The sequence below is a fragment of the Synchiropus splendidus genome, chromosome 12, assembly GCF_027744825.2.
Source record: "Synchiropus splendidus isolate RoL2022-P1 chromosome 12, RoL_Sspl_1.0, whole genome shotgun sequence".
Classification (NCBI taxonomy): domain Eukaryota; kingdom Metazoa; phylum Chordata; class Actinopteri; order Syngnathiformes; family Callionymidae; genus Synchiropus; species Synchiropus splendidus.
Genome location: NC_071345.1, coordinates 8,494,778 through 8,507,187, shown reverse-complemented (window position 1 = coordinate 8,507,187; position 12,410 = coordinate 8,494,778). Strand labels below are relative to the sequence as shown.

Genomic DNA, 12,410 nt, shown 5'->3' with positions numbered 1-12,410 from the left:
ATCCTCCATTGCTTCACTGTACAATTACTGGGCCAAAGGTCACTGCTGCTGCTGCTGCTTTCCCTCGACCCCCTCACCATGCAATTTGTCTGACCCGGTTCAAACATTCACTGGCAGAGATCTAACATAATCCAGCAGATCTGTCCCGACCACAAGACTGTCAGGACAGCAGTGCACACAGCTGGAGGCATGCAGGAAAACACACCACATACATGCAAACAGTTCAGTAACAACACATTCCTGCACTGAAGAGCAAACTTCCTGCCACTGCCAGAGAGAGTTTGAAACATTCTATGAATTCATGTCGCTGTCTCGAACTGGACTTTGACTCTGTTTTCCCAGAAACAGCAATATTGCATGTGTCCACACTCCGGCCTGCCAAAAGTGACAAGTGTAGTTTGAGTATTGGGCCTGACTTGGATGTCAGAGGGACGGAGCTCAGCAAACCTCAGAAAAGATGCGCATTTGTCTGACCTTCATCTGGAGGACTGTAGAGGAGGAATTGTCATGAAGCTCAGTTCCCATCACTCTGTGCTCCATAATGGGTTGAACTTCAGTGCTGTTTTCTTCACCTCTAATGAGGAGCCTTTCTGAGTATGACCGGAGATCTGCTTCTGAGTCAGTCATCTGACAGCAACCAATAAAGTCACAGAGCCGACTTTATGACAGGATTCTTACCTCCACCATGGAGGTTATGTGATCATCTGATTTTATCTGTCCGGAAAATAACTGCAAAACAGACCAACAATTTTTAAATACATTTTCATAAGGCTCTAATCTGAAATATTTTGAAGTTCTCTCCTGTCACCTGTTGTACCATGGGTTAGGCTCCATGGCTCCATGCCATCAATAGCATTTCAAAGGCAAAAAAATATATATAAAATAAAAGTAGTGCAATAATATTGGGTTAAAAAAAGCAGCTTATTGGTGAGTTAAGTTCATTCGAGTCTCGATAACCACAGGCTGTAGTGTAAGTGTCATAATAATAATGCAACATCAACCATAGATGATGCAATGTTAATGCATCTGGCATTCTTGCTATTAAAGAACCAGACCTCAAGAACACCCTGTGAGCCACCAGTGCACCGCCATCGCAGACTTTAAAATGCAAAAGCAGTAGGTTTGAAATGTCCGGAGCTATTCGAGAGCGGCTCTCAATTCAACCTAGGGTTGAGTGCGAACACAATGGCGCAATTACATCACACAATGAAACCTCTTTCTGTCCCGGCCAAGGCCGACCAAGACTGGGTGCCTTTCAACCAGCCAGGGAACATGCTGACCAGCTGATGGAGTCTGCCCACCCCCTTCATAGACTCAAACAAATCCCAACTGTTATCTCTTCTGATCAGCATACAGCACATCTGTTAGGTCTCCGTCGGTCCACAAGCATTAAATCAATAAAGCCCAGACAGGTCGGTCACCTTCACGTGCTCCCCAAGTCGCCCGATGACATGGCCTTCCGTCGCTGACCGCTCATGAGGAATTGCATGGTCAAGCCATTTTTGCCCTCATGAATCCACCTCAGCCGACCCGGATTATGAGAACCTGACCCCTCCTCAAACACACTCTAACCCAACCCTATTTTCAGACATGACCCGATAACCTTTAACCCAAAGGTCTCAGTAACACTGGGGCAACTTAACACCACAAACACAGTTGGGGCTAAAAAGCTGGTTCCATTAACTGGGATCACAGCTTGTCCTGCATATTCACTCGCCGCCTTGAATAACAAGCAGATTGCAAAAAAAGAGACATAAGGCAAACAAAGAGGTGGTTTGGGGCCCTGGTGAGGACATAGTGATGGATGTCTATGTGATTTGTTAATCTTATAGGCCTACTGCATTAAACAATTGGAAGCTAACAGTAGCACTGAGGACACACCGTTATGAAGCAACTGCAAACTATGACCAGGAACCACAGTTAATACACTGGAAATCCCATGTATAGACACAAGTGAGGAGGAACTGAATCAATGGGACTTTTGTGACTTCAGTTATGTTTTTAAGTTCAGGATCCTTGTTCTAGTCCACATAAAAACACATCTTAAACTCATGTAGAAACTAATATAACCTTCTGTTATAATATATATTTCACATGACAGGTATATTATTATTAATGTAAGGACATATTTTTTCAGTTCATGACTTTTACTGTGTTTAAAATATGGGTCAGTTGTGTGAAACTCTTGCCTTAAGTTCAGTACAAGATACAAAATACTATACAAATAATAAAATAATAAATAAAAAAAATACAACAAAACTTCAACGCCCATCAGTAAAAATTATTTCATATCATCATTGTTGTTATAATGTAGTAGACACAAATATTCTCTCTACTGGGGCAACAATTCTGGTAAAGGATGGTGTTTATCACTGTGAAATGGACTTCAAAATAACTGAGTAAATAGAGTAGGCAAAAAATAAATAAGATCTATTTTGCCAAAATTATTCAAATACAAAGCAATGGATTTGCAGCAAAAGTCAAGAGTACTTCGAGCAAAATATTACAAATACTACATTTCAGTTTGAGAGATGCAAGGAATTAGCAAAATGCATACATTACATAATATAAATTCCAGAAAAGACATGAGACCCAAAGGCAGTGACAACACAAAGACGACCAGAATCTTGAGACCATGACAGGATGAACACTGGTGTCATAGTCAAATGGAATTTGAGGACGGAGAAAGCTGAGCATGGTGTGTCTTTGTATTCTAAACGTATTCGTCACAGATTGTTCTAGACTTCATCATTATTGCATTATTGTTGGCCTCATAAGCTTCTCTAACTTTGTCAACTAATGGATGATGTTAGCAGTATTTTGCACTCTATTGCAGAGTAGGGGTTACACTGTGGAGAGGACTGTCTGCGCTCTCAAAGATTTTGGCTTTAATCAGAGGATCTGCTGGAATTAGAGGTCTGTCTGAGCCAGAGCCCCCTCCCTTTGCCCCCCTCACATCCCCGTCAGTGTGAGAAAGGTGAATGTGTGTGAGGGGGTCTTCGAGCTGTGGACATGAGCTGCCACGCTGGGCTCACAAATGCACCCTTTAGCGATCCATCTGTAAATGCAGCTTAGCATAATTCAAAAATACCAGACGGTGTCTACTGTGGTGCACCGCTAAACCCGCAAAGCAGCTTTCTCCCTCTCTCATCTCTCTGTGCTGCCCCTACCCTCCAGCTACCAAAAACACTTAAGCATAAACACAAATTAAAGGCAGCAAGGGCACGACCGCTCCTTTGTAGCAAAGAAAGGGTTCCTCATTTTCATGCGAATGCAAATCAAATAGATCATCCTTCATTTAAATGTGAAAGCTATGATGCTCATAATTTAAAAGTCCTCCAGTTAGAGGTTGTCCATGCGGCTAAAATAGCCAGTAGTGTTTACACGGCTTTCAGTTAATGTTTGTCATAGTAATGATGAGGTGAAGACAGGAACAGAGGTCAACAGGACAATAAAACAAAAGTCCAGGGTGAAAGGATGAACAGTGAGTGTTTCCTACCTGCACCGCCTGGAGAACAAGGATGCATTGATCACGGACGTCTTCAAAGGGACACCGTTTGGACAGCATGAGGAGATGAGCCAAGGTGTCGTTCACATCACTGTTTGGGGGGCTTCCCGACGCACCTGGTGAGACGGGCGGCAGCGGCCCGATCGCCTTGACTTTGCTCAGAACGTCCTGACGAATGTGCTCCATGGCTTCGATTCTGGAACTGGCATCCCGGCTTCCCAGCCCAACCCACCTCCCGGCAGAATCCTGGTCCTGAGCTTCCATTTTTTGATGTGGGAATACTGCTTGTTGTATTTCGCAGAGGGCTGTAACAAGAAAATATGCTGTCATTGACATGAAATCATTTTAACTTTGATACTATGACTGATTTATGGGGAATTAATTATTACCATATTGACATTGGGAATAAACAGGTTGATCACTACAGATCAGAAGTTAATTCTGACTTCGTCTCCTGGAGGGTACTTTCAAAGGTGCCAATAATGTGCAACCACTGTTTCGTATATTACATCTTCTTTGACTTCCCATCATGGGTTGCCACAACAAATCCACCATAACCTACCTTGATCTTCCTTCCCAGATATTTAGACTAAGACTAGACTTTATTGATCCCTTTGGGATGACTCCCTCCAGGAAATTTACATTTCCAGCAGCAATAGAGGCAAGAAAGGGCATGCAGTCAATAAAATTGAAAATAATAAAAAATAAAAAAGTTAAAATTAAACTAGATTAAAATAGGTTATTGCACCATAGGTTATTGTCCTCTTCAACACATTATTTTTAACATGCATGAAGCTCATTGGTTGCCTTCCTCTACTTCTTTTCCTGAGGTCTCTCCTGCTTTTTCATCTCAGCCTTACCCCCACTAAAAATCACCATGTCATATAATCTACATCAGTGTCTTTCAAGCGCCATGTGCGCCGTAGGAAATTTTCAATATAACCTCATTCGCTCAGAGATTGGGGCGTGATATAATGACAATACATCATGAACAATTAGAATATGTTGATGATCAGCCAAAGTGAGATTTCATGGATTGTTATGGTCACATTGTACACACAGTAGTTCTATCAGACTCTCAGAATGATGGTTCGACATCTCACTCACAACGCTGAAGACTGTCTTCACCGCAGAGCTAACAGCGCTAATCGCTAAATCTTTATCAACACTCATAGGGCATCAAGGTTTATATTGTTGTTTAATAACTGGCTTATAACTAAATGCAGAACCAAATAAATGCACTCAAAAATGTGATACACCATGCATAAGAATTGTTATGAAGCAAGCAGAAAAAAATGACTGTGAAAGATTTGTCTGGAAACTCTCCAAAACTAGAATAAAATTATGCAAAAGAAAGTAAATGAGGAACTGTATGCCATCATTAAGGCAGTTCAAACTTAGCTTTGTGGTTTGCACTGATTAAGAAACTGTGCTGGGAGTCAGTATTCCTACTTTAAAGAATGTGAAAAAAAAAGTAATATGCTCAGTTAATAATCAAGTTCAAAAATCAGACATTGCATGCTGGAGCTTTTATTTTCTTCAAAATTGTTCCACTGAAATATATCCTTTTCAGTGAGATATTGAGGGTTTTAGTGCATTTAAATCCTGTTAAAATGACTGTTGTGAAGAAAGCAAACAGTCAATGTCGTCACTGATATTTCACCAAGTTCCACGTTCATTGAAAGCCACCTTTCATGTTGCAACAGTGCCCTTGGTTTTTCACCTTCTGATACGTTCTTTGCAAAGAAGACTGTGGTAAAATTCACACGGTGATTTTAAAAAATAATAATTCCATTGTGATATGATATTTTTGCCATGTTGTCCACACCTATCCGGATACATTTTTAAACAAAGGTCTGTAAATACTATGCCAACATAGCCAAGTGTCAGAAGCGACAGCTTTTCAATGATTCAAAAGGGATTTTCTACAGTTTCGAACAAAGCACAATTGTGCCTTGGCCAAGGTGGTGTGTCCAAGGTTGAAAAACACTGATTTACACCAGCTCATCTGGCATTCTGTCAGGTGTCTATTTTTACTATCTTAACTCTTATGACCAAATAAAATGTTTCTTTGTCCAATATGTCAAATGTCTAATGTGTGATAGTGTCCCGTTGTCACCCGGCAGATTCTACTTCATTGGGAATTGCTTTGGTTTAATTCACCTGTTTTGACAGCAGGGCGTGTCAACAGTGTTAGTGTGGGCTGCACAAGGTTGTCAACACGATAAATTAAACAACAGGATTATAGCCATTTAAACATAAAGAAATCAAATTCACAAAACAAATGTCAATTACAAAAACGGTCTAATTCAGCCTCAACACCACTTTTATCATTAAACTACTAAACTACTCCATGTTCAGAAAAAAAAAACATCATGTCAGAACCAGAAAACGATTCATTGTGACGTAAGATTGTACTTGCAGGGGGGCGAAACGTACGATGGAAATTGTTTACCAGTCACAGCTCTACGTAAACCACAGGCTTGCAGGAACCCAAAACAGCACCGAGATGAATTTAATGCACTCAAATGTAAGGAAACGCGACTATTTTCAGTCACTTCTTAAAGGTTCATTCAATCTTTCTCTGCCCTTTTTTTCGTGACAGTCTTTCAAGCTGCCCTTTAACAAAGACACCAGACCAAAAATGACTCGGCCTTGCTAAGACGAGTACCGCGACACGCTCAACTCATAGTATGTAACCGATATCTTGAGTGTCATTCCCGAATACTCACTTTATTCACATTCTTTGGGTCAGGTCTCCTGCAGCGGGACGCCTTGCTTCTGCACTGACCAGCCGCTCAGTCCCACAGCAGGAACGGTAGGCGGCGACAACTTAGTGGTAAACATAAGATTGTCACTCACGCGAGCCAATGAACGGAGGCGTTCGGAAACCAAGGGCGGGGTGAAAGCTTCGTTCTTGCGTGGTTGGTTGCTGGGGAATTGCCATGCTCGAGCAGCACGGAATTATGGGATATGAGTGCTATGTCAGGGGACTTCCGTTTGTTTGTATTGAGCAATACTGACTGAAAAGAATTACATCTCCCATGATGCATTTCGTCAGGCTCGCCCACCGACTCCCGCCCCTTCTGTTGTTTATCCCAAGCATAAGACAAACAGACACCGGTAAGAACTCAGGGTAGATGATGCCAATGCACACTGCAGGGCTTTTTTATTATTTTTTTAAATGAAATATTTATATTCATGGGGAAAAAACACAAACATTGCTTGAGTGTTTACATTACACGTCGAAGAATGACATAAAAATAGAACATATATATATATATATATATATATATATATATATATATATATATATATATACACACACACACACACACACACACACAAGCATACATACATACAGTTTTCTGTATAGAATAAGAACAGTGATAGAAATAGGCAGATGCTGAGAACATTCAGTCACTTACACTGTTACACATAAATTGGTCTAATTTAGTACCTGAGTATTAGGGCAAGATTTATTAATAAAGGGAAAATATTTTCGCCATTTATCATTGTATCATTCACTTCGGTTGATAAGTCTAAATGAAAGGCGTTCATAAGCCATCACAATTTCCAGTGTGGAAAACCACAATTTCAATGAAGGTAATAGTTTTTCCTTCCAGTGAGAAACAATGAGTTTCCTCCCCAGCATCAAGGACGTTTGCACCCACTCCGCCAGAGGTGTTGGAAGAGCCTCTAGCGGATGTGGATCACCCAATACAAACAGACGGGGGCAAAATGACGGTGGAAGAATTACATTTCTTAAAATAAATCTCATTCTCAATTTATTTTATTCCCAATCTCACCTCAACATTAGAATAGGACGGATTTGCAAGCACCTTAACCGGTTTTAAATTTGGCCATCTATTGAGGACATCGAAATGAATAATTTAAAAGGAAAAAAGCCATTTGAAATAGCTTGCATGCCACTTCTTTATGTGGGTTGAGAACTAGTGAGCAGATACAGACCTAGGTCACCTTGCACTATTGTCTACTCTTCCTCTGTATTACAGATTTTTTTTCTGCATGAGTCCTTATTTTCTTAATAAATGCGGATAATCTTAAATTCTAATGGAGGTTTAATGGTAGAATTTTGTGCCTTCATGTGACTTATTGTTGTGACGACAGAGATTATGTCCACCACAGCAGGACTTGTGAAAATAGCATCATGTGCCATCTGATGAATGTGTTTATTCAAGAGGGGACAGGTGTTTGTTGTAAACAGATACAAAAATAGCTCCAATAAATGTAGACTTCACAACTATAAGTGTGTCGTGGTGTGAACATGTGGGTTATTCTATGTTGTTCCCTAGGTTTCATTGTCTGGTGGTTCAGTGTGGTCTTTTTCTGTATGAAATCAAAGCTGGAGCGACGCCTGGACCTCTTTCCATCGGCTGCCCCCGCACCTCTTGAATAAACAGTGGAAAATGGGTGGATGCTCAACCCGCTTGTTTACTGTATAGAGAAGCTGCAGAGAAACCTCGCACATTACCGTAATGCTCGCATTACACGAGCACTGTGGAATTGCGGAGTTTGGTTTTTGGTGCGGGCTTGACTCAGGTAGTCTTCGCTTCTTCCTGGTTTTTAAAGAAATATAAATGTTGATAAAATTACGAACGAATTAATACTTTTTTTCCTAATAAATATTTTTATTTTAACGGCTATTGTTTTGAGGCGTCAGCGGCGCAGAGGCGGAACTACAGTCAAGCAGCAAAGAGGAGGGAAATTTAAACCGTCCGGACTGACAGCCACAAGGACCGCGGGTTCGTCAAAACAAAATCACGCCCAGTGTATTTTCAGCGAACCCTCGCTGTATAAGTGTGTATAGCGGTGACGGATCACAAGGAATATGTCAAAGAATGGACTCTCATCACAGTCAGGTAACAGTTGATAGCCGTTAGCTAATGTAGCTAAGCTGCACTGAGCGCCAGCTGCTAGTCGCTGACAGCGGTTGCTGTTGGAAACCTATGTTTGTACTGTTCGACTAGATGTGTTCAAGAAGATGATCGACTTTTGTGCTTCAATAAAGTAAAGTGTAGTTGTTTGAAAGGGGCTGCAAAAGAGTGAGCAACGTAGCGTTCAAAGTGAAACACCGTAAATAACGCACATCGGGATGATCGTGGATTTTTTTTATTTATCTAATATTTGCGTTTAGTCTGCTAAGCCACTTTTGTCTGCAGGGTTTAGACTCACCGTCCAGAAACAGCTACATTGGAAGCTACTACCAACCTCCTGACAGAGTCCTGCCGATCCCCAGAATCCCAGATTTTGCTTTGGGCGCCTCTGCTGGTCCGCAGGTTCCTGAGACGAGACCCAATATACAGAGCAGAGGTGAGGCATGGTGCATGTATGCAATGCATGTATGTATAACAGGCAGTTTCCTCTGTGTCCCAGCTGTCTTGGAAGCACTGCAGACCCTCCAGGGAAAGATAAAGCAGCTGGAGAAGGAACGACAAGAAACAGAAAATCGCTACCAGCAGGTCACCCATGCATCCCAGAGGATACAACCACTGGCTGCGACGCACGCAGTCAACACACCAACGCCATCTCGGGACGCTCAGAATGTCAAGGCCAGCAAGAAAGGTCCGTCAACGTCAGCACGGTCACATCCTCCAAAGTTAAACCGGTGATTCTGCTCATTTCAGAGCTGGACTCTAAGTTGCAAGCTGCCGAGTCTCGCTGTCAGGTTCTGGGGAAGCAACTGGAATACATGAAGAACATGGTGGAAAACGTGAAGGCGGAGAAGAAAGCTGTGATGGAGAATCAAGTAGAGTCATGATTCCTTTCTGCTCCCTCTGAATTCCCTGGTCCAGAGTCTCAAATGTTGCCTTGCTGCCCATTAACACTACCACTCCACATGCTGGTCGAGTTTTCTATCATAGTTCTCGTCCCATTAATCATTTTTTACTTTAACTACTACATCTAATTACCAGTGCTTCCAGCACTAAACCACAGCTATGACACTTAGAGCCTCTACACTCACCAGTGCTTAAATTATAAGCTCTCAACTGAGCTCACTCGCACAACACACAGCGAGCAAGAAAGAAGAAAGAGCTGTGTATCTCTGGATTCAGCTTAAACTGATTCATGGACCCTGCTTTTGCCAAGTTCTGCAATCACATGACCTCCTTGATGGAGTTCATAACACAGCTCATATTACTACTTCCACTATCGGTTTATTCCACCCACTGCGCAATCACTACTAGCAAGTACAACAATTTGTTTGCTCCTTTTAGCTTTATCTTCCTGCTGCTTGTCGACCTACTAATTCAACTCACACCACCACATTTAGTTCTGTTACTGCATTCTGTTGTTGTACTTTTCCATCTTATAGTTTGTCCGGTAACGACTTCTACTAAGAGTATCTGTTACTTTTGCTACTTCATCCAACTACGTAAACTACCATCGCTCACTGTGATTCCCAAATCTACTGCCATGACTGCTACCACCACGCTTAGCAACACTACTCTCAAAACTACAACCAAGTGCCAGTCCACCACAACTCAATCTTCCCAGTGACAAACACTTCATCCAAATCCTTCCATAGCTTTTCAAGTTATTTTGAACACGGACAGACCGACAGATAAACCAACACTGTTGAACCACCTTGGCAGAGGGAAAAAAATCAACCTGAGTTTTCTTGATGCAGGCAACTGTGCAGAAGCGCGAGTCGAGCAGCCGCAACAGCCCAACACATCGGGACAAGCTGAAGAAACTTGAGGCAGAGTGTCTCAAGCTGAGTAAAACACAGAGTCGTGCTGAGGTTTGTCCTTTATTTATCCCTCAGAAAGCGCTGAGCAAGCAATTCAGTCCACTTTTGTGTTGAATTTCAGGTGAAGCTCACTCTATTGGAGCAAAGGCTTCTGAAAGAGGAGCACGAGCGTAAAGTGGTACAGGAAAAGGCTAGTGAGGTCGCTCAAACACACACACACACACACACACTCTCACACACACACACAATCTCGGCTCAAAATGATGCCAATGGTTTTGATGGGAGTAGTAAGAATACAAATATGTTATGATACAGCTTCAGCGAGATTTGGACCTCACACTTCAGCTGGTGTCCCCGAAAGAGCCAAAGCAGAAGAAGCAAACAGAAAAGCCCAACTTGGTATTTTAATTGTGGCGTCAGATGGTTAACTTTCATGCTTCAATGCTGTCATGTTTTTGTCCAGAGGACTTGTGGAAAGAGAGACTTTGACTCGCCGAGCCGATTAAGACACCAGCAGATGCCCTTTGTTGCAGGAACTGTAAGTCCACGTCTCCTCAGTAATGATAAAGTTTGTGAATATTAAAGTCGATTTTATTTTTTTTTACTTCTTTTCTCGATGATGATTGGTCTTGGTTCGCTGTAGTCGACCAGTCCAAGCCACTCGGTCCACGCCAACGTGCAGGGCATCCTCCACCTGATGAAGCACCACCAGCCTCACCTGTGCGAGCGAATCAGCGCTCTGCAGAGGCCCAGCTCCGCGGCCAAGAAGAACCTCCAGAAACACTTTTCCTCTCACGATCGCTCCGAGCCAGAACAAACAGTGCAGAGCCTGGAATCTTTGTCTGACATCCTACTGGCTCTGCAGGACGAGCTGGGAAGAATGAGCTTGTGAGATTTTGGGCTTTTTGTGATGGCGTTTGTTCACCGAATTTAAGTGATAATCCAGATGTGGTGATTCATTTGTCTGTGTTTTGACAGCGAGCACCAGGAGCTGGTGAGCCAGATGGAATCGACTGTTAACCAGGAGCAGAGGGGGGAGTTGCAGAGGGAGCTGGAAATGTTGGCGAAACGAATGGAGGAAAAAGGAGCTCATATCACAAAACTGAGACAACATGGCCAGACAGTATGTTGTAGAGAAACTGGAAATCTTGTGTAGTACGCTGATGCCTGAAGCATACTTTGTTTATATGCTCCTCAGGTCTTAACACTGAAAGAGGGCAGTGGACAGCGGCAGTGCAACAGCGAGGTTCAGAAACGGAGGACGCCGGTTCCTTCTCCTTTCGGACCCAAACAGAGCAAGAAGTCAGGTCTGGCCACTCAGAAAAACCTGCAGATCCTCAGAGAGACTCAAAAACTGCGCAGCTGTCTTAAACAAGACGACCTCTTGTGGGAGACTTGAAGAACAGGACCCCTGTGCCGCCTCCTTTGATGCCACAGCTGATTGAACAAAACCTCCCCAGGGACTCCTGTTTTCCTCTCCTCTGAAGACCTCCGCCTGTTTTCTTGCCGAGAAAAACAGGAATATATTTTGGATCGGAGCTGACATCTTGTGGTCAAACATTGACGGCTGATTCATACTTTTAAATGGACTCTGTTTTGTGAGATGTACTCTATGTGTAACCAATTTTTAATAAAGTGCATAAACACAAATGTTATCTCTCAGTTTTAAAGGCATAATAAATACATTTTTATTAAAATCAAAATTCCCATAGCAATATTTCAGCGCCCATAGCCCGAGTTAAGTTTAAAATGTCGATTTTTCACTTGTAGAAAGTCTTGCGCATGTTTTAAAATACTCCACCACTAGATGGCACCCTCTACTCTCACAATCGATGACATTAAAGTCGTTTATTTGATAAGATGGTCTTTGTAAATACACTTATTTAATTTTCGAGATTTGTTGGAATCCGCTTTTTTTTGCATCGAACTGTTATAAATTACTTATAGCAGCAGTTGTTGACCAGTGTGGCCAGATCATTGTGTAGACAGCGTGACAATGAAGTGGCACTGAAGATATTCGTCCTGAGTCACGCTGAGGTGACAGTCCTGACATGCATGCAGCATTTCTGACCTCAACACTCATCGTCATGACTCCATGTGTCTCAAGCGCAAGTCAGTTGTCTCATCACAAACCCTTTACTGACCAGCATCCATTGCTCAGGTCTGGTATCCCTGGCATGAGGCAGT

General features: G+C 42.4%; 2 protein-coding genes and 1 long non-coding RNA gene across 6 annotated transcripts in view; 2 read left to right on the top strand and 1 right to left on the bottom strand.

Annotated features, from left to right (window-relative positions):
- sesn1 (sestrin 1) overlaps positions 1-6,319 on the bottom strand; it is a 46,080-nt gene extending 39,761 nt beyond the window's left edge. Inside the window, exons 1-2 of one of the 2 annotated variants that reach the window (XM_053881701.1) lie at positions 6,241-6,319; positions 3,500-3,813 (exon numbers count right to left, since the gene is read on the bottom strand). In XM_053881701.1, coding sequence (XP_053737676.1) covers positions 3,500-3,772 — 273 coding nt within the window. In that variant the 5' untranslated portion in view covers positions 3,773-3,813; positions 6,241-6,319. Of the gene's footprint in view, positions 1-474; positions 642-3,499; positions 3,814-6,240 lie in introns of those variants that run through there. The other variant, XM_053881702.1, reaches the window with a different exon arrangement.
- LOC128768683 (uncharacterized) lies at positions 5,933-6,698 on the top strand. The gene is made up of 3 exons (XR_008416264.1): positions 5,933-6,038; positions 6,114-6,199; positions 6,264-6,698. It is a non-coding gene; the product is annotated as an uncharacterized LOC128768683 (long non-coding RNA).
- A 1,320-nt stretch (positions 6,699-8,018) lies between these two features.
- Positions 8,019-11,853, top strand: cep57l1 (centrosomal protein 57, like 1). 3 transcript variants are annotated; one of them, XM_053881704.1, is made up of 11 exons: positions 8,019-8,391; positions 8,692-8,842; positions 8,906-9,094; positions 9,157-9,278; positions 10,161-10,274; positions 10,345-10,422; positions 10,539-10,622; positions 10,687-10,761; positions 10,867-11,111; positions 11,202-11,346; positions 11,422-11,853. In XM_053881704.1, the coding sequence occupies exons 1-11, from the start codon at positions 8,371-8,373 to the stop codon at positions 11,620-11,622; spliced, it is 1,425 nt and encodes a 474-aa protein (XP_053737679.1). In that variant the 5' UTR covers positions 8,019-8,370; the 3' UTR covers positions 11,623-11,853. The 3 variants fall into 3 exon arrangements, with proteins under 3 accessions (XP_053737679.1, XP_053737680.1, XP_053737681.1); XM_053881705.1 differs by having other exon boundaries at positions 8,020-8,391; positions 10,345-10,413; XM_053881706.1 differs by lacking the exons at positions 10,345-10,422; positions 10,539-10,622 and having other exon boundaries at positions 8,020-8,391.
- The last annotated feature ends 557 nt before the right edge of the window (positions 11,854-12,410 follow it).